Source organism: Candida pseudojiufengensis (genome assembly GCF_024610245.1).
Source record: "Candida pseudojiufengensis strain CBS 10847 chromosome Unknown scaffold4, whole genome shotgun sequence".
In the NCBI taxonomy this organism is placed as follows: Eukaryota; Fungi; Ascomycota; class Pichiomycetes; order Serinales; family Debaryomycetaceae; genus Lodderomyces; species Lodderomyces pseudojiufengensis.
In genome coordinates this window covers 94,384-116,412 of record NW_026261529.1, presented here as the reverse complement: position 1 = coordinate 116,412, position 22,029 = coordinate 94,384, and the positions used below count along the sequence as shown (strand labels likewise).

Below are 22,029 nucleotides of genomic sequence, written 5' to 3'. Positions count from 1 at the left end.
TACTGCTATTAGAAGAGAGATGATTTTGTGAAGTATATGATATAATTAAAATTGATTCTAGTATCAATCTTCTATTAACACAAAATACATGAAACTGTCAAATGTCAAATGTCAAGATTTGAAACACCCTTGATTATGGCCATAGGCTAAAATGAATAATTTATCCAGCTTTACTGTATACATTGATATTATAAATTGTACTTTTTGTGTAATATTTTGAGATGAGATGTTGATGTTAATTATGTAGTGTAAACTTTATATGAAACATAATGATATCATAAAACATTGTTATATGCAGATTAGATACTTGTATTTCGATATAATATTCTTTTCTTTTTATTTGATTAATGTGTTGAGCTTATACGAAATTATGTGAACAATAAAATTCATCCTCGTAAAAACACCCTATGTCTTAGACAAAATTATTTAAATCCGCTTTATTCGTCTACTTTTCGAGTTGTTGAACTAAGTCTAAAGCATCGAATTTATTAACTATTTCAGAGAATATCGATCATCGGTGTTAAAACTAATCTATACATGTACCTCATCAAAAATTTATTTTTCACTAATTCTTCAATATTTACTTTAAATAATTACCTGAGGTTGATAATATTCGAGTCGATAGTATTCGAGTTTTATCCTCCCAATAAGTCTTAAAAATACATTTTACTGATCTAATTAATGTATTTTATCCGACATTCTGGGTCTAACGAACTCATTGATTTAATTTCTCGAAATTTGACACTTCAAGTAAATATAATAACATACTCCGAACTGAAGCCCATTAGACTTTAAGAATATGGTTAATTTCAGTTTTTCAGCAACTTTTCACCATAGTTTGAATGAAATAAGTTTTTTAAGCTTGTACTATCTCATCTATATCAATAATAATAGACTTTGTAAATGTTTCAACCAATTGAGGTGTTTTTCCAACTTTTAAATTGCAAATTTATGTAGCTCATATTTGAGTCGTTCCAAGTGTATCTTTCTCCTTGTACCTTCAATTCCCCATTAATTATCATGCACGTGGTATCCTATGGTCAAGTTATGATTCAAGTGATTTAATTTTATGAATTAATAAGTAAACCGATTTTATCACTATTATCAGTACTAATAATTAATCTGATAATGAAATCTATTTGATGTCCAATTAATTTTTCAATTGATGGAGTGAATATAGCTCCTGGTAAAGTGCGTTCTAAACCCAAATGACTCAAGTGAAATTGTTATCTTTCCTCATACTTGATGGTGATAATAGTATAATCAACAAAAGATATACTTTTTTCAAAACATTGTATAGCCCATTGAACTTTCCACGAAAAGAATGGACCGAATCACGGGGGTGAACACCAGGAATGATATGTTACTGAGTACTTGATCTCCAGGTTTAATATCTACATCTTTACGATGTAAGTCATAATGAATATTTATTGGCAGAGTGTGCCTTTCCTAGTGCTAACACCGTGACATTCCCTAATCTTTTCTAATTCTTCAAAAATAAAACAAGTTGATCTAACGGTGTGACTCTTACATGATTCCTGACGTCCAAACCCGTGATTTAAACTCTTCACTTCATGGATTTGTCATTAACATCCCTATTGATCTAAATTATCGCGTAAATCAAACTCAAATAATTGATAACGGATAAAATTTCACCAATACACTACTTTTTATCAAAATCATTTTTTTATTCTTATTTACAACCTGTTATAACCACATTTGCCATACAAAACATCATGAATTTCATCAAGAAATTCATTGGTGCCTCATCAACAGATGAAGTAGCATCAATAACTTCAGGTAAACTTTATCTTACAAGATCAAAAACTTCACCAAAAGGAGCAATTGAATGTTTATATAATGATGCATATGCACTGATAAAACAAACAACAAATCCATTTTTTTATCAATTATGTATAACAAAAGTTTATCAAGAAGGAGAAAATGAATTTCGTAGTAATTCAGGTTTTAATTATTCAGATGATGAAGATGAAGATTATGAAGAAACTGATGGAAATTCTTCAATTGTAAGAACTTCAAGTTTTATTCAAAAGGATTCAAAACAAAACACTAAAGATGAATGGATTTTTCCAATAAATGAAGAATTAAAAATTTTTAAAAAAATTGAAAATAATAATAAAAGATCTATTGCTTGGAAAGATCTTAATGGAGATTTAGGTGATAAATTTGAATTTGTTTTAGATGATGAAATTAGAAATAATGATTTTGATTCTTTTATGATGACTATTTATAAATGTTTATATGAAGAAAAATATCATGAAAGCTCAATAAGTGTGAATAGTTTGGATCAATTGAAAGAATTTATTTATAATCCTAAACTGGAATTGTTAAATTTTGAAGATTTAGAATATGATGAAGATGAAGATGATGAACTGGATACTACTGAAGATTATGGAGATGCACAAGAAAGAGAATCACCAAAATTGTTTGTAAGTGATGATGAAGAAGAGGATCCACATCCAAAGGGAGAAGTTGTGTATGCTAGTAAAAAATTCGCTTTACATTTATATGATTCAACTACTGGTTCATTTTTATTAAAGAGCTCCACAAATGAATTAGAAATAATTGATTTAGGTAATTGGGAATTTACTTTATTTATAATTGGAGAAAAAATTAAAATCAACTCAAGCTTAACTAAAAATATGAATCCAACTTTCAATTATGAACATTTATCATTTATTTTTAATCACTACCTCATAAATAAAGATCAAGTTATTGCTAATTCATGGCTACTTAAATTTAATAATTTTAATGATTTAAATGAATTTCAAAATAAATTTTTAGCATCAATGTATGAAAGTTTAAATAAGAAGAAGTTTGGAATTGAAAAAGGTGATGATGATTATTTTGTAGATGCTTTTTCATCATTAGAGTTAAATGAAGAAGAGGTTAGTGAACCAGAAGATTCAGAATCAGATGAAGATGTTGAAAATTCCACAAAAGAATTCTCAGATAAAAAAGATAAAAATACTTACCTCAGTGTCGGTTATAAAGATAGAGCCTACGTCTCCAGAGGTGATAAAATTGGAGTCTTCTCTCAAGATGATAAATCATTAAAATATCAAACTACAATAAACAACATAACAGACCTAAAAGGAAAAAAATTTAATCCTGAAAAAATGTTATTACATCAAGAAGATCTGAATTTAGTTATGTATAATCCAGAATTTAATAATAAATCACTTTATAAATTAGATTTAAATCGGGGTAAAATAGTTGAAGAATGGAAAATTTCAGAAACTATTCCATTAAAAAATTATGCTCCAAGTGAAAAATTTGCTCCTTTAACTAATCAACAAACATTAACTGGTATTTCATCAAATGGTTTATTTACTATAGATCCAAGATTATCAGGATCAAAATTAGTTAATGATCAAACTCATAAATGTTATAAAACTAATAATAATCAATTTCAAACTTTAGCAACAACAGATCAAGGTCATATTGCTTTAGGAAGTGGAAAGGGAGATATAAGATTATTTGATAGATTAGGTGTAAATGCAAAAACTGCATTACCTTCATTAGGTGATCCAATATTAGGTATTGATGTTTCAAAAGATGGAAGATGGATTTTAGCAACTTGTAAAACTTATATTTTATTAATTGATACAAATATAACTGGAAATCAAAAAAATTCAGGAAAAACTGGTTTTACTGCATTTTTTGATAAAGATAAAAAACCAATACCAAGAAGACTTTGTTTATTACCAGAACATGAAGCATTTATAAAAAATAATAATCCCAAAAATGATTTTAATTTTTCATCTGCTTATTTTAATACAGGAGTCAACCAAAAGGAAACAAGTATTATTTCATCAGTTGATAATTATATTGTTACTTGGTCATTATCAAAAATTCTTAAAAATGATCCTTCTCCATATCAAGTTAAAAATTATAAACAAAATATTGTTGCAGATAATTTTAAATTTGGTTCAAATAATAGATTAATTATATCATTACCAGATGATGTTAATATGATTAAAAAGAGTAGTTTAAATAATCCAATAAAAGAATTTCATCATTAATGGAGTTGTGGAGTTGTTTGCATTTTCTTTATATAGTTTTTCCCTTTAATTTTAATATACGATATTCAATTCTTACCAAAATTTAAAAGAATCTTTAAATTCCTGTACCCAAATTCTTCTAAAAGCATTTAATTTTTGAAATTTAGTTGGTTTATAATTATGAATATTAATTTCTTGGAGGGGTGTTAAATTTGGATAATTATCATATGGAATTCTATTAATTTTGGAATGAATTTTTCTAACCCAATTATTAAAATGTGGTGAATCTATTAATAATCTATATAGATATTCTTGAATTGAATTTGGTGGTTGTCTCATTAATTCATTTGAATTTTGAGGTGGAGTGATGATGAAATTTAAGATTATTTTTTCTTTGAAATTTTGATTTTTGTTAGTACATTTTGAAACTGCTGAATTGTCTTATAATGAGATTGAACATAACCTTTTTCTAATCTTGTCTATTGATGCATAAGCTAACTTCACAAAATTAATTCCAGTCTAGAAGTCTGCGATCAAGATATGTCTCAAAATACAATCAACAACCAAGATAAAGAAGTTATTGAAAAAACTAAAAAAATCAACAATTCTACAACTACTACTTCATTGGATGGTACTAATGTTGGATCAATTATTCAACCAGACGAATTGGGTAATAATGAAACTACTATTCTTCCAATATGAGCCAAAATAAATCCACAGTTTATCCAAATCTTTCATGCTAAAATGAAAGTTGTATAATTTAGTGGACTTTAGTGGACCCAACAAGTCCAGTCTTACAACTTTCATTCTAGCATGAAAGATTTAGGCAAATTGTGGATTTAAATGAGTGGTATTGGTAGAAGATGCAACGATGAACAAGTCATCTACATATAAGACAAGAAATATCATTCTTGTTGATGATTGAACATATTGTTTTATACTCAATTCTCTTATTGTTGTGGTTAAATGAACGTACCATTCAATTTTTGTCTCCGAAAGAGGAAACACTAGAACCATTAAGCTAGAAACTGAATAAGGGTGTATTCTGTTTTCTAATTGAACATCTTATCTCTTCTCAAATTCTGATGTGGTACCTAATTTTCCAAATTAAGAAATTATGTAAACAAAAAATATATCACTTTAAAATACTTCACAAAATCTAAACATCAAGACATAACACATAGTGTTTCTTTAACCAACAAAGGGTTTCTAACAAACAGTTGATGAAGAGATCAATATTCACACTGCTGGAAACTGACGAGGAACTAATGATGAATGATATAGAAGAAATAGATTATGATTTACTACCGAATGATATAGATCAAAGATTAACAAATTCAGAACCAAATACACCAACTTCCAAAAACCTACGAATATGTTTACCACCAGATAATAAAATTACAAATCAAATAACAAATGAATTATTTCAAGTAACAAGTAATTTAAGATTAAAGCAAAAGAATCAGGATGTGACGGATGATTCATCAGACTCAAATTCATTATATGATTCAATGAAAGATTTAAAACAATTAGAAGAATCAGATTATGAAATGGATGATATTACAAGAACAAGAGTATTTTCAAATAGATTTACTACATCAATTGATCAAATAAATCCAGATTTAAGTAAATATTTTCAAATTCATGAAGATACCAACAATAAACCACTGAAGATAAAAAAGAAATCATTATCATCATTAACGAGGCGAAAAAGTTTACCATTAATTGAAACAAATAATATACCAAAAAAATCACCCCTTTACAAAAAACAATCTCAATCATCAATTATACTACATGGATTATGTAAACCAAATAATCAATTAAAACCTTTTAAATCATGTTTTAATATTAATGAATCATCAATATTTATAATTGAATCATCAACAGGATTATTAAATGATGCAACGAAATTTGCAACTGAATTAAATGGTTCAAAAAATGATGATTTACCATATCCTGAACATGAAAATGAAGTTGTGCAAATTCCAACAAATAATTTAAATAATGAAGAAATTGTTAAAATGGCAATAATAAGAATGATCAAAACAAATTGGTCAAAACTGGAAGTAAATAATAAAAGAATTGGTTTTTATTCTGAAAATGAATATAAATCTTATAAACAAGAACCCAATGATTCTGGTGCTGGAGTTGAAATGATTTCACAATCAAATTTAAATAAAAAGAAAAGTGTAAGATGGGCAGATAATTTAGAGTGGTAAAGAATATACGATTTAATGATTAACAGCTTATCAGTCGACTTAGATTGACTCTCGTAGTACAGCCTCTTCATACTACGCGTAAACAATAACTTTTATTACACAAATAAATCTTAACACAACAACAAATAATTTTCATTTTCAACAAGTTAACAGACCTTACCTTCACTTACCACCGCAAACATACCCAAACACACTCACTTAACATGTCTACATTCTTTGATGAGATGCCAAAGTCATTTACTGACGTTAAAATAACTTCAGATAATAAAATAGATACAGCTGATTTTTTAGAAGCTTCAGAACAATTAGTTAAATTATTTGATTTATTAGGATCAACTGCATTTGTTGTTGTTCAAAATGATATGACTGGTAATATTAAAAAAATAAGAACAAAATTATTAGAAGATCCAATAAATAATTCAACTTTACAAGATTTAGTACTTAATGAATCTAAAACAAAAACTAAAACTGCAACTCAAGGTTTATTATGGTTATCTCGTGGTTTACAATTTACTGCACAAGCAATGAGAGAAACTTTAAATCAACCATCAAAAGAATTAACTTCTACATTTACTGATGCTTATAGTAAAACATTATCAAAATATCATGGAATATTAGTTAAACCAGTTTTTAAATTAGCAATGAAAGCTTGTCCTTATAGAAAAGATTTTTTTAATAAATTAGGTTCAGATCAATTAAAAGTAAATGAACAATTATCAAATTGGTTAAAAAGTTTAGAACATATTGTACAAATTATATTTGATTTTTTCACTTCAGGAAATTATGGTAAAGGTTTATAGACTATGTAAGTTATTGTATTTCATTTTCTCCTAATTTTTTTGTAGCTTCCATTAATTCATATAATTGACCAATTTGTTCAGGAGTCATTTTATCTAATTCATTTTTTGATAATTTTCCATCTAACCATTTCCCACCATCAATTTGTTTTAAATAATCTTGCCATTCAGTTAAAAATCCAACAACATGTAATGGATTATCAATTTTTTTATGATCTTTAAATTCTTTTTTAACATATTGATCTCCTAAATAACGTAATTCTTGTGGTAATTTATTTACATGAGCTCTTAAAATTGATCGATATAATTGTAATGGTGGTAATAAGGGGGATTGATTTGGTCTTTCAGGTCGTCTAGGTTTTATTAATCGTATTATACTTGGTTTCATTGTGATTGTTTTATGATTAGGGTTTTTCTAAAGTTTTCTGATATCGAATAGTCAAGATAATTAAAAAAAAAATATTCATTGCTCCATGTTTTTATTGAAGTGTACACCGGAGTGAATCCTATGTCATTCTCTGATATTTCCAATGGTAGAGTGTGATCTTCGTACTTCCAAGAATTCACTTTAAGAATTGGAGATATTAAAGAATGTCATAGAACCATTCTTGTGAAAACTACATTACAATCAATCGTTAAAGAAACGACGAAAACAACTTGCATCTGCTTCAAATTGCACTAACATTAATAGAATCACTTTCTCGTACTTGAGAGGTCTACATTGGAAATTTATTTATAAGCTTATGAACAACATGTTAATCGATAGACTCATAAATACATTATCTTTGTAATTTAAAGTATTATCTAATTATTTACATGGAGACATGAGACAGCTTATGAAATACAAGAAAAGAAAACTTTTTATCATCTTGTTTTGATAACTAGACAATCATTTCGGTATCAAATTAAAGTGGGAGCTTACTTATAAAGTATTTAGACAATTTTTAGCATTTAATCTGGAAACATCAAGATTTGAATTTTTTTGAAAGATCTTCTTTTTCCATGAAGTTCTAGCATGATATTATGATTGAAGTGATAATCAAACAGCTCAATTGCTTATTTATTCAACATTTGAATCAACATAGTTACAACGCATTTAACATTTGAATCAACATCGTAGTACAAGATCAAGTCGTAAATATCGATCAATAATATTCAAGCTCTAAGTAGATTTGTTACATGTTTAAATCTATTACTCAATTGGGTAAAAGTTGGTTTCAAAATAATGTTACACAAAATCTAAAAAGTCCTAAATTGGATTAATTAAATCTATAAACATAAAAACTTCACAAAAAATGAAATACTCCATAAAATTTTCAATAATGGATATATAGGATAGCTAAAGATTTGAATTTTCAAGAATGAATTTTATAATATTTTGTTATCATAACTTTTTTTTCAATTAATCTTCACTTTTAACTAGCTTCATTCTTTTAATCAGTTTCAATTCCAAAATGAGATATAATTCATTCATTTTATCTGCAACATTAATTTCAATCGCTTTAATTATACCCAGTATTAATGGAGAAACAATTGAATCAGGAGTAATTCCAACATTAGTAGAAACTCCAGCAGTACCATTGACAGAAGAATCATCAACACTTTTACAACCTGAACCAATTGCTGCAACTTTACAATCATTAGCATCAGAAGCAACTTCGCCAACAACAACTGCAACAATTGCAGCAACTACGTCGACTGGAGGTTCATTTCTAGAAGGGTTAGTTGATGGTATATTTGGAGATGGTTCTAGTGAAACAACTAATCAAGTAATTCAAAGTAACACTGCAGCCACTGGCTTAGGCTCAACTACAACACAAGGATTTGTTGCAGGTTTATTAGATGATTTTTTTGGAGATGGTACAACAACTACTACCGCAGGTACAACTGGAGATGAAACTGCATTAGGACAACCTATAGCAACTACAAATACAGCAAGTAGTAGTGGTGATTTATTATCAGATTTATTTGATTCATTTTTTGGAGATTCTGGAGATAGTAATGCTGCTACAACTACACAATCAACAAGTTCATCAACTGGTGGTTCTATACTCGGTGATATTTTTGATGATTTATTTGGTGGAAGTTCTACAAATTCAACTTCTACAATTGGTCAAAGTACTTCAACTGCAACATCTGGTGATTTTATTGATAGCTTATTAGATTCAATTTTTTCACCATCTAATTCAACAAGTTCAACTTCAAGTTCAAGTAGTGGTAGTGGAGATTTTTTAACTGAATTAATAGATTATGGTATTGAAATTGTTGAAGATTTATTTGATGGTAGTTCATCATTATTTTCAGGTTCAGGATTATTAAGTGCAATTTTAGGTTTTGCAGGAGAAATTTTTGATGATTTATTTGATAGTAATGCTTCTAGTTCAACTTCATCAAGTGGTTCATCAGGAAGCTTTTTTAGTGATTTAATAAGTTCAATTTTTGGTGGTTCATCATCAAGTTCTTCAAGTAGTGGTTCATCAGCTTCTGGCTCAGATTTGATCTCAGATGTATTTACAACTTTATTTACTTCAATTTTTGGTGGTTCAAGTGGTGCAAGTGCTGGTTCATGTACTGCAAATAGATTTGCAAAAAGATCAATTGAAGAAAAAAAAGAAATTAGAAGATTAGTTAGAAAAAGTGTTAATAAAGTTATTGCAAGAAGACATGCTGAAATTGCAAAAAAGAGAGAATTATTAAAAAGAGCTGAACCTTTAATTGAATTGGTAAATTAGGTTCAGACTAGTTGATTTTTTAAAAAAAATACCCTCATACAAATTCATTTCATCAAACGTTATATTTCATTATCTATAAATGTATACTAAATAAATGTTTAATTCTTTATGATAGATAAGATCTCTTGATCCGACGAAAGCGAAATTAAATTTATTCTTTGATTGTTTTCGAACAGCCGAGTTTTAAATCCTTTGTTATCCAAATAGCTATTTAACTTCATTCATGAGGTACAGGATGTTTATCAATTAATTGAATTACCCCAACTTTCCGTTCTTTCGTCAAACGTAGTTTACTTTCACTAAATTAGTATTTGTATAAAGGCAGCTAGATTTTTGTTAGAACGTTTGTATTTCATATAGAAAACACTTCTATAAATAGGATAATACATTGATAATTTGACATGCAAGAATTACATTCTAGATCGACGTCTAAATAATTACTCGATTGGTATAAATTCTTATTCTCTATTATTTTCTCTATTTTTATTCTCAAGGGTTCAACTTTTAGGTTTTATTAATTCGAAACGTACGTCCCTTAAAATCGGATGTAGAATAATTTACCTCCGTCTCTAAGTTGAATTTCGAGGGTATTTTACCAGTGATATAACTTGAACTTTTGGTAAAAAGTACTTTGATCGAACTTCTTTGATGATAAAGGAGCTCATAAAGAAGAATTGCAACAAGCTTATCGTGACCAACAGAGAGAAGGATAAGATATGATGAGGAATTTCAGTCGAATTATATGAGGAATAAATACATTTCTTTTCATAAAACAAGTTGTTTTCAGAAGGTTCTTACACGTGACGATATTATGCCTATTTAGAAGATTCACATCAAGCTTTTGATATTTTTTTACCATTTCCAAGATCTCGGATAATAATACAGATCTTATGGACTTTACTTCTCTAGATTCATATTTGGAAATTTTGTTTCAAACCTTATTCTCTATTGACCTAGAATATTTGTTTTGGAGGAAGTTTGTCGAGAGGATACAGCTTCTGATCACTTCAAACTATTAAAATCAAGCTACGGTTAAATTTATCAACAACTTTTTCTAAGCATCGGATATTTTAAAGTAAGATGTAAAAGATTATGAGTGGAGATTTAGACGAGCTGTAGACTCAAAATTCAATCTCCATTCTCGAGGTATGAAATCAAATTAACAATAGATCTTCAATCATTTTACAAATAGATCTTTTACATAACCCAAAGATCTGTCAAATGGTTTGTATTTTGTTCATAATATTTCTAAATTCAGTTATTTATTTTAAAAATTAATATATTGTTTCACATTTTGTGTAATATTACCCTTTTTGGAAAGATTATTAAAAATATAAAATTTTAAAAAAAAATTAAAATTATCAATTAACCATTTATAGAAAATTATACTATAATAAACATTCAATTGAAAATGTAAGAAAACATTAACAACATTCATTTATAATAATTACAAAATCATGAATGAGATTCAATTTTAAGAAAAAAATCTTTTGAAAGGTTTAGATTGAACTTCAAATTCTTATTTACTATTCAAAATATCATCTTTTTATTCATCTTTTCAAATTATTTCATACATCATTTCATCAACAAATTGTTTAAATCAATTCAATTAAATTCAGTTCAAATTCTTTCATCAAATATTCCTTACTTTCGTTAATTTCAGAACAAAACTTTTTCAAAAAATATCATCATTGAACAGTAGATATAAGAATCAATTAATATGAAAGTTTCAAGTACTAGTTCAATTTTGATACCATTAATTGCAATTGCAAATGCAGTTGAAATTGAGAATCAAAAAAGAGGATTTTTTGGAGATTTAGTAGGTGGTATTTTTGGTACCAGTCCTTCATCAACAGCAGCTCCAGCAGCAGCAGCAGCAGCAGTGAGTAGCCCAGCTCCAGTTATTTCTCAACCTGATACTCCTTCTCAATTATCACAAGCTACAGGAACTCCAATATCAAACCCAGCAGCACCAAATCCATCATCATCAACACCACCAACTACATCTTCTATATTACCTGCAAGCTCAGCACCATTAAATAATCCCCCATCATCATCAACTAATGCAAATTCTCAAGCAGCGGCTCCATCATCATCTACAACACCAGGTTTTTTTGATGGTTTGTTTGGTTCTGACTCAAGCAGTGGATCATCAAGTGTTGCTCAATCTACATCATCTACTCCAAACCAAACTTCAAGTACAAGCTCAAGTTCAAGTTCAAGCTCCAACACATTAGCTACTTCAAGTGATGATGATGAAGAAGACTGTGAGACAGAAACTAGTGGCGTACTACCAACTACAACAGTTCCTACTACAACAAGCGGTGGAGGTTCTTTCGAATCTTGGCTTTCAGATTTATGGGGTCAAAGTTCATCTACTCCTACTACTACTGGATCAATCACATCTAACACATTATTACCTTCATCAACTACAATTGCTTCATCAATACCAACTTCATCCCGATTATCTTCAAGCGTTTCAATTCCAAGTATTTCAATTCCAAATGTTTCAAGTGTTAATCCAAATAATTCTTCTACAACATCAAATTCAAATGTTTCATCAAGTTCCACTGATGATGATGAAGAAGATTGTGAGACTGAATCAGGAATAATTAATACTTCAACTGCTACAAATTCTGATCAAGGATCATTTGAATCTTGGTGGTCTTCATTTTTTGGAGAAGGTTCACAAACACCATCATCTACAATTGCTGGTCAATCTTCAACTGGTTCAACTGGAGCTTTACCAACTACCAATCCAACATCATTTGTTACTACAACTAGTCCATCAGGAAGCGTTAGTCAAACAACATCAGTTCCATCTTCAACTTCAACTAATACACAAGGATCATTTGAATCTTGGTGGTCTTCATTCTGGGGTGGTTCACCAACAACATCATCTGGATCATCTACTGTTGCTGGTCAATCATCTAATGGTTTTTCAACATCAATTGAAGCTACTGCAACAACGTTTTCACTTCCACCATCTGGTTCCATATCAAGTCTTATTCCATCAGCTTCAAGTACTAGTGATGACGATGAAGAGTGTGAAGACCCAACTAGTAGTCATGTAACCTCAAATACAATTGTCATTCCAACTGGTTCAATTGGTACAACACTCAGTTCATTATTAAGTAGTTTACCATCTCAATTAACTTCATCAGGACTTTTAACTATTCCATCAATTTCAGGAAATCCAACTTTAAATAATTCAAATACAAATTCAATTACAACAAGTTTAAGTTCTTCAATTGCTGGTGTTTCAAGTTTAAGTTCTTCAATTGGTGGTGTTTCAAGTTTAAGCTCAGATGATGATGATGATGAAACTGACTGTGATGATCCAACTTTCACCAATGATCCAACAATTACTACAACTCAAGGAGGCTCAACTTCAACATTAACTCAAACAACTTCTGGTAATCCTAATACTCAAGTTATTCCAACTACTGTTCAAACAACAATTGCTGGTGAAAGTACAACTATAACATATACTACAACTAATAGTGCTGGTGCTCAAATCACAACAACTTTAACTACTTCATTACCAGATGTAACTAAAACTTATGTAACTACAACTCATGGTACTATAACTTCATATAATACAGTGACAATAACTTATACTGGTGCTGGACAAACTTTTACAACTTGGGTTACTCAGGAACCAGAAGATTGTGAAGAAACTGTTGCTTATACTGTTACAACTACTGTTCCTCAAACTACGATTGCTGCTGGTGGTGGTATTTATACAACTACTGTTACTGTTGTTGTTACTCATACTGTTTATCCAGATTATGATGATGATGATTATTCAAGTGGTTCTTCAGGTAATTCAGGATCAAGTGGTAATCCAGGTAATTCAGGATCAAGTGGTAATTCAGGTAATTCAGGTAATTCAAATAACAATAATGATGATGATGGCTGGGAATGGGTTTGGGAAGATGATGATGAATGCTCAACAATTGCTGCTGAAGTATCAACTCCAACTGGTAATGCAGGCTCAAACTCAGGTTCATCTTGGTGGCCATCTTCAGGTTCTTCTTCAGGCTCTTCTGGTTCATCTGGTTCAAGTGGTTCATCATCAGGCTCATCAGGATGGTGGTCAGGCTCATCAGGAAATTCAGGAAATTCAGGTTCTTCAGGTTCTTCAGGCTCTTCAGGCTCTTCAGGCTCTTCAGGATCTAGTGGCTCTTCAAGTAATAATAATGATGATGATGGATGGGAATGGGTTTGGGAAGATGATGATGAATGTTCAACTATAGCTGCTTCTGGTTCAATCCCAACTTCTAATCCAGGTTCAGGTAGTTCTTCAAGTGGTTCTTCAAGTGGCTCATCAAGTGGCTCATCAAGTGGTTCTTCAAGTTCAGATGTATCAGGTGGTTCTTCAGGTGGTTCAGGTTCTATTTGGGGTACAAGTCCAAGTGATTTAGTTTGTCCAGGAGAAGATGGTTATGAATCAGAAGGAGGAGATGAAAATTGTGATGATGATGATAATGATTTAGAAGATGAGGAAGATCAATGTGAAACAACAGTATCATATACTAATAGTTCTGCATCACCAACTTCTTCTTTTATTATATCTAATACAACAACTGCAGATGTTTCAGATATATTAGGTTCGATTACTTCAACAACTTCAGCTTCAATTTCAACTACATCATCTGGTGGTTTCTTTGGTTTTAATCTTTTCGATGTCGAAGATGCTGCTATTACTGAAGGTTCTATTCCAACTTTATATGTCAACTCCACTAATACTCATTCTACAATTACTACATCAATTGCAACCATATCACAAAATACATCATCTCCAATTATTCCAGATTATGAAAATTCAAGTAATAAATTAACAAAATCCAAATATAATTTATTATCTATATTCATAACATTTATTGCTGTTTTTAGTTTCTTTATCATATAAATTTGAAAAAACATTAGATATTTTGCTGGGCAATATACTAAGATCTAAGGATAATCAAAAAAAACAAAAAACTAATTCATTACGTTGTTGTTTGCTTCTTTTCAATTTTTTAAAATGAAAAAAAATTTGGGTTTCGGATGAAAAACAATCTTTCTAATTATAATTATTTAATACCATTCTAAAAAATTTTTTTAATAAATAGTTTATTTCTTTAATAAAACGAAATTAAGATAAATGTTGAATTGTTGTAGGAAATGTCTAAATAGTCAGTTTTGAAAAGTTGAAATTTGATGCTTGATATTTGACAAGTGCTTGGTAGCACGTAGGTCACAAAATCATGTCACAAATTTAAAGGTATAACATTATCACATAGTTTGCCTTTATCAACTTCATCATTTAGCAGGACTAAAGAATCATTACAATGGCGATCGATAGAGGGACGCTAATATTCTTTATAGTGATGTTTATATTCCTATCACTACCGTCAGGAAATGAACAACCACATTCAGAATTAGAGAGAGATACATTAACTCAATTTCAAACACAATATTTTAATTCATTAAAAATATTAAATGAATCTCAATATGATCTAGGGTATGGTAATATAACTGGTTATCAATTATCATATAAGGATTATTTAACTGGGAAATCTATAAAGGATTGGCCAATTCATGAATACAGTAAAGAACATCCTTGGGTTGAAAATGAGGAATATTCTATACTACCTAATGTCATTAGTAATAATGTAAAACAATTTTGGGGAAATGATGAAGTTAAATTAAATGAAAATGCATACTTATTAAATATATCAGGAAGAGCAAATGGAGAATTTATAATACTGCAAACTGAAAATAAAATTGAACCAATTAAATTAAAAATTCCTGAATATTTAAAAACTTATTATAATTCAAGAACAACAAATGATGGAAGTGATTATGATGGAAGATTAACCACTCCATCTGATCAAAAAGATAAAGATGAAAAAGAGAAAGATAAATTGGAAAAGGAATTGGAATTATCGGAAAAAGTTGGAAATATTACTAAACCTGGAGTGATTTCACTTGATATAACTGGGTATCAATATAATTTTAATGAACCTGAATTCAAAACCTTATCTGAAAAAGATAAAATATCAAATGCAATAGCTCTAAAAATGGAATTAAATTTAAAAGATTATAAAGAAATAGAAGATCATAGACTTGGTTTAAGTGGAGTATATTTTCAAGATACAGGATCAATAATTGCAACAACTAATTCTGCAAAATTTTTAGGATCATATGGTTTAAGTCATTTAAGTATGGATAATAAAAAATTTGAAATTGCTAAAAAATTAATGACTCAATATAACAATATGAGAGATGATAAAGATATAAATTTAGATGATATGAATAATTCAATATTTAAATCAATTGATCAATGTGAAATGATTGCTTTTATACAATTTAATAAAACTAATTTTAATCATGAAGAATTAAGATATATTGATAACGAATTAAAAAATCCAACTGGAAAACCATTACCTTCAAAAATTCCTGTATTATCTGTAAAAGACTTCTTAATATATTCACCAGATTGTGGAATATCTTTAACAATTAAACCAAATACATTATTTATTGGAGAAAGAAATGAAGTTTATAAAAGTCAAATAAGAAAAGTTTTGACTGGATTATTAATATTAGTTATAATACAATTATATCTTATATTTAATCAAGTAAATGAAGCAAGAACTCCTGGACAATTATCAGTTATATCAAGTAAAACATTATATTTTTTTGGATTTCAAGATTCTTTATTAGCATTAATGTCATTATTATTATCAACTGTAGCAACTGATTTATATTTAATTTTAGCTTGTATTTCAACTATAGCATTTATTCTGTGTGGAGTATTTGAAATAAGATTTATGGTTAGTGTATTAACAACTCAAGCAAATGAAAGAGGTACAACTTGGTGGGAAATAATGAGAGGATCAAGTCAAGAAAGTAATGAATCGACTCCAGAACCAGCAATAATAGAAGAAAATCAAGATGGTCCTATTTTACCTATATCGAATCCACCACCACAACAACCAGAACAACCTACCACCGAGCCTAATCAAGCTTGGCAAGAAACATCATATAGTAACTCAATATTTGCATCAGGCTTCACATTATCTATTATTGCAATGTTTTTAATATTTTCAGCAACTCAATGGAGAGTAACTTATAGAATTATATTTGAATATATTTCATTAATTCTAATAAATTCATATTGGGTACCACAATTTTTAAGAAATACTTTAAAAAATAGAAATAAATCATTTACATGGAAATTTATATTTGGTAGTAGTATTATAAGAATTATACCAATTTATTATTTTTCATTATTTAAATCAAATCCTGCAAGACATAGATATGATCCAACATTATGTATTATCATTACTGTATGGTTAAGTTTTCAAATTTTATTGTTAATTTTACAAAATTATTTTGGTGCAAGATTTTGGATTAATGAAAAATGGTTACCAAAAGCTTATGATTATCAACCAATTTTATCAATTAAAGATTTAGAAGAAGGTGGTATATCAAGTGATTTATTGGCAAGTTTCAAACAAAAGACATCAGATTCTGCTGCCGAACAACAACAAGATTTCATAGATTGTGAATGTACTTGTCCAATCTGTATGACTGATGTAACATTACCAATACTTGTTAAAAATGAAGAAACAAAAGATAAAAAATCAAATCATTTACATATTAATAAAGATTATATGATAACACCTTGTCATCATATTTTTCATGTTGAATGTCTTGAAAATTGGATGAAATATAAATTACAATGTCCTGTTTGTAGAACTAGTTTACCACCTATATAACAGTAATAGCATAATTAATTTTGGGGAGATTAACGAATATAAAGTTATAATTTGAAGAAGTCTCTAAATAGAATGTATCTACTTATCTAACTGTTCGGAGATATAACTCCAAGCATTTTAAAATTTCTAGAAAGATATGTTCTATTCCAAGAATTTTGATCATCAATATTCCATATTGATCTAAATCGTTTAAAATTGACTTTGTTTCACACATTGAATTAAATCCCGACTTTAAACGAATAGGTTAAACTCCAGTCTTTAATTTGTGACCAGAAGAATAAAGTCCGAAACACCCAAATGCTAGGAGAATTTCAATTATACAATGAGAATGACGACAGTAGGATTTCTAATTCAAGAACTGTGTGCATTTTGATAGCCTTCCCGGTTTAATACGAAACCTTAAACCGTTCAGTGAAGATATTGGGTAAAAATTGCCCAAAATAAAAAAAAAATCATTAATATTTATAAAAAAATAAAAACGTACCACTATTTTTTTTTCCATTTTACGCCTTACCTATGTAACCTTTCACCGAATACATGATTGAGATGTGCATTTAACTCGCCAATTAAGCAAGGCACACGAGTTTACTCGAGCAGTGGTAGCAGTAGATTCTACACCTAGAGTTAAGGCTTCAAATTTTTGTAAGTGGAATAATGTTTCAGATTCATATATCTAATTATCTTTTAAGATTTTGCGCTTGCAAACTTTTTGATGTGGAAAGACAAAGATATCTAGCTTTCAAAGCAAGAGTGAACTTGAATCTGAACGTGTTTCTTCAAACTATTGATATTCAAGCCTTGATTTATTGATGATTTCATTAAATTTAAAGATTTTAAAATTTAAATTTACATCCTTTATAACCTATGTCTTCACATGTCAAATTCAAATACTATTAATTAACCACGGGTTTTCGAGCCATTTACTTAGTATAATTCTTCTTATAAATACTCTCATGTACAATTAATCATCATTTATGTATGTATTACAACAAAGGGACCAAAATTATATATTAATTAGTTATTTATTAATGAAGAGGAAAAAACCCCTTTAATTAAAAGAGAGATCTTTAATTTAAAACACAATCATGTATATGGTAGCACCTATCTCCTACTTTATACTAAACAGTAGTCATACTGTGAAGTCTTAACTATGTGTTCAAAATTACACAAAACAAAAATATGACCTGATCTTTTTTTTTATGTTTGTGTAATTTGTATCTCGTATTAACAAGTCTTTTTTTTAATATATCATCAACAAATATTCAAAATATTCAAGTTACTTTTCTTTTTTATATCAATTAAGAACTAGATTCTTATCAAGTGTTTTAAAAAATATTCAGAATCTACAACTTTATTTGCAACAGGTACAATTCATTACAGAATTTTCATAAGATCAGATCAGATAAGTTATCAATTTCCATACATACTTCCATTGTGTTCACAATTTCATATCTATATCCTTCATAGTTTAAAAGTTTGACGAGTCACTTTCAATTCAAGAATCGGTAACGAGAAACATTCAACAAATCGACACTATGTCTCAAGTGGATACGAATTTAATGAAAGTTGATGATAATGATAAAATATTTATTCAATCGAACAATTTAAATATAATTGATGATGAAACATCAAATAATCAATCTGGTAATAATAATTTAATAAACAATAATATTACAGATTATTATGGTAATAATATGAATTCACAACAATCAGAATTTATATTTGATGAAACTGATGAGTTTTTAAAATCTATCACAGGAGGATTAAGTAATTCAAAGAATGAGATAGGAGATAATAATGGAAATAATTTTAATAATTTGAATTTTAATGGTACTATACTATCACCATCATCTTTAAATGGCGAAGATATTGGTTACCCTGACTATTTAAATAATTATTCTAATCAAAATCAACCTTCAAACTATCAAGATAATCAACAATATCAATATCAACAACAACAACCACAATCACAAAATCAAGAATCTTCATCTCAATTAGCACAACAACAAAACTTATATACTCAACAACCTCAATATGCATCAAATATTAGATCACATTCATCTTCAATTGTTACTTTCACTAATGAAAATGTAACTCCCTTATCTAATGAATCACATGAAACTTCAGAATTTACATCACCAGAATCTATTAATCATCATGTTGAAAAAACCAATATATCAAAACCTCAACAACAAAAACAACCTAAACGTAATAATTCAAGTTCAAAAGTTGCAAAACCAAAAAATAATAAAGATAAAAATTCACATAATATGATTGAAAAAAAATATAGAACTAATATAAATTCAAAAATTTTAATATTAAGAGATGCAGTACCAGCATTAAGAATAGCTGCAGGATGTGATGATGTATCATTAGCTGATTTAGAAGGTATAACACCTGCTTCAAAATTAAATAAGGCAAGTGTTTTAACAAAAGCTACTGAATATATAAAACATTTAGAACAAAAAAATGCTATATTAAAAGATCAAAATTTATATTTACAACAAATTATACAAGAGGCTAATTTAAGTTCAAGAATTCAAATGCCTCAAAATTTACAACAACAATCTCAATCAGTTGATAGTTCACCTCAAGAATATAATTCAATGAGACAAAGAATTCATCAAGAACAGCAACTGCAACAACAACAGCAACAAAACATTCAATACAATCAACAAGAAAATCAATCAATAGATTCTCAACAAGTGACACCACATCAACAATCCAATCAACCAAATAGATATTTATTGGGTGGTATGGCAACAGTAATGGCAACTTCATTATTTGGAGGTGGAACAGGCGAAAATGATTTTAGAAGTTTAAATGCTTTACCATTTATTCATTATTTATTTCCTCATTCATTACTTCATCCTTCTCCAATTATATTACAACTATGGTCATTAAGTAAAGTATTATTAGTCATAGGAAGTTTTATTTCAATATTTTATCCATTATTTCAATCATATTTTAATTCATCGAGTGATAATGATAAATTGAAACAAGTAACAAGTTCAACTTCAATTGTCTCGATATTGGATCTCATTTTAACTTCAAGTTATCTAAAATTACCAAATGTTTTAACTGATGCAAATAAAATTGAAATATTTCAAACTTTGACTGGTAAAGGTGAAAAAAATAGTTTAAAAAGATTGCTCCTTCAATATATTCATTTAAATTCATGTGAAATTAATTTTGAAAATACATTCTTATCATTAATTATAAGTAACATATTGAAACAAAAATTACCAAAATTTGAATCAATTATAAATCGTTTTTCAAACTTCAAGTTACAATTAATCAAAAATTTAGAATACAAAGGATCTAACACAAATTTAATCAAATTAAATAAATTAATCAAACAAATTGATGGTATTTCAATTTTTGAAAGTGAAATTTTGATTCAAAGATTAACTAATTTATTTGCAGGTTATGATGTAAATAAGGGCATTGATGATGAGTTGAATATAAAAGTTTATCAAGTTTTGAGTGAAAGTGGTACAAATTATTATGATCTAGCTTTCAAATTAAGAATTTTAGAAATTTTAAATCTTTTAAATATTTCATTTTTAGAAAATTTGAATAATAAAGAAGATGATGATACTTCAAAAGATGATTCAACAAAAACTTTAAATGATTTAAAAATTTTAGAAGTATTGATACCCAAAATTTCAAGTGTTTTTGAACATTATCAATTATTAAAAACTGCTATAAATTCTAATCAATCACCTTATTTATTAAAATCTTTAAAAACTAAATTTGATTTAAATTTGAAAGATCTTGAAGTCGAAGATATACAGACTAATGAAGTAGAGGAAAACGAAGAGGATTTCACTGATGATGAAGAAGAATTAACTGGAAAACTAACAACAATTTTATCAAAAGAAGAAAAAATTGTATTAATATCATCATTAATATCGTACTATTATAATATAAAAGATACGGAGAAAACGATTAAATTATTAAATTACTTATCAATTGTCATCGATGACTTAGAAACTAATGAAATAAATTTAATTATATTTACATCATTATTAAATACAATAAAAGTTTTAATACCAAGTTCATTAGATGATAATGAAATTATATCATTAATTATAATAAAATTAAATAAGTGGATAAAGTTAAAAGAAAAAAAAAATAGAACTGAAGATAATTCAAGTTCATCATCAACAATATTAAATTCAACAATTTTCTACAAGTTAAGTGAATTTTTAATTTTAAAAACTAAAAAAATTAATGGAATATTTGATGAAAATGATGATGATTTTGATAATGATGATTGTAATGACAATGAAAATGATGGTTGTGTTAAATTTTGTGGTGGAAGTTGTGGTAAAAATAATGATGAAGATGAAGATGAAGATGAAGATGAAGATGAAGATGAAGATGAAGATGAAGATGAAGATGAAGATGAAGATGAAGATAATAAGTAGATGTTTATGAATGATGATAATTAATGTGTTGTTTTTAAATATATTTGAGTTTAT

The 22,029-nt window shown here is 28.1% G+C and overlaps 8 protein-coding genes across 8 annotated transcripts; 7 read left to right on the top strand and 1 right to left on the bottom strand. All coding sequences in view use genetic code 12, as the record gives it.

Moving 5' to 3' along the window:
* Positions 1-1,736: 1,736 nt before the first annotated feature.
* On the top strand, positions 1,737-4,046 carry VID27 (Vid27p; the record flags this gene model as incomplete). Its single annotated transcript, XM_051757472.1, has 1 exon — positions 1,737-4,046. One exon carries the CDS (start codon positions 1,737-1,739, stop codon positions 4,044-4,046), a length of 2,310 nt encoding a protein of 769 aa, XP_051614195.1.
* A 1,202-nt stretch (positions 4,047-5,248) lies between these two features.
* Positions 5,249-6,244, top strand: KGF55_002753 (uncharacterized protein; the record flags this gene model as incomplete). Its single annotated transcript, XM_051757471.1, has 1 exon — positions 5,249-6,244. The coding sequence occupies one exon, from the start codon at positions 5,249-5,251 to the stop codon at positions 6,242-6,244; it is 996 nt and encodes a 331-aa protein (XP_051614194.1).
* Positions 6,245-6,447: 203 nt separating this feature from the next.
* On the top strand, positions 6,448-7,044 carry HET1 (Het1p; the record flags this gene model as incomplete). The annotated part of the gene is made up of 1 exon (XM_051757470.1): positions 6,448-7,044. One exon carries the CDS (start codon positions 6,448-6,450, stop codon positions 7,042-7,044), a length of 597 nt encoding a protein of 198 aa, XP_051614193.1.
* A 10-nt stretch (positions 7,045-7,054) lies between these two features.
* On the bottom strand, positions 7,055-7,429 carry KGF55_002751 (uncharacterized protein; the record flags this gene model as incomplete). Its single annotated transcript, XM_051757469.1, has 1 exon — positions 7,055-7,429. The coding sequence occupies one exon, from the start codon at positions 7,427-7,429 to the stop codon at positions 7,055-7,057; it is 375 nt and encodes a 124-aa protein (XP_051614192.1).
* Positions 7,430-8,495: 1,066 nt separating this feature from the next.
* KGF55_002750 (uncharacterized protein) lies at positions 8,496-9,773 on the top strand (the record flags this gene model as incomplete). The annotated part of the gene is made up of 1 exon (XM_051757468.1): positions 8,496-9,773. One exon carries the CDS (start codon positions 8,496-8,498, stop codon positions 9,771-9,773), a length of 1,278 nt encoding a protein of 425 aa, XP_051614191.1.
* Positions 9,774-11,493: 1,720 nt separating this feature from the next.
* On the top strand, positions 11,494-14,688 carry PGA25 (Pga25p; the record flags this gene model as incomplete). Its single annotated transcript, XM_051757467.1, has 1 exon — positions 11,494-14,688. One exon carries the CDS (start codon positions 11,494-11,496, stop codon positions 14,686-14,688), a length of 3,195 nt encoding a protein of 1,064 aa, XP_051614190.1.
* A 460-nt stretch (positions 14,689-15,148) lies between these two features.
* KGF55_002748 (ubiquitin-protein ligase) lies at positions 15,149-17,542 on the top strand (the record flags this gene model as incomplete). The annotated part of the gene is made up of 1 exon (XM_051757466.1): positions 15,149-17,542. The coding sequence occupies one exon, from the start codon at positions 15,149-15,151 to the stop codon at positions 17,540-17,542; it is 2,394 nt and encodes a 797-aa protein (XP_051614189.1).
* A 1,535-nt stretch (positions 17,543-19,077) lies between these two features.
* Positions 19,078-21,975, top strand: CPH2 (Cph2p; the record flags this gene model as incomplete). Its single annotated transcript, XM_051757465.1, has 1 exon — positions 19,078-21,975. One exon carries the CDS (start codon positions 19,078-19,080, stop codon positions 21,973-21,975), a length of 2,898 nt encoding a protein of 965 aa, XP_051614188.1.
* Positions 21,976-22,029: the final 54 nt, after the last annotated feature.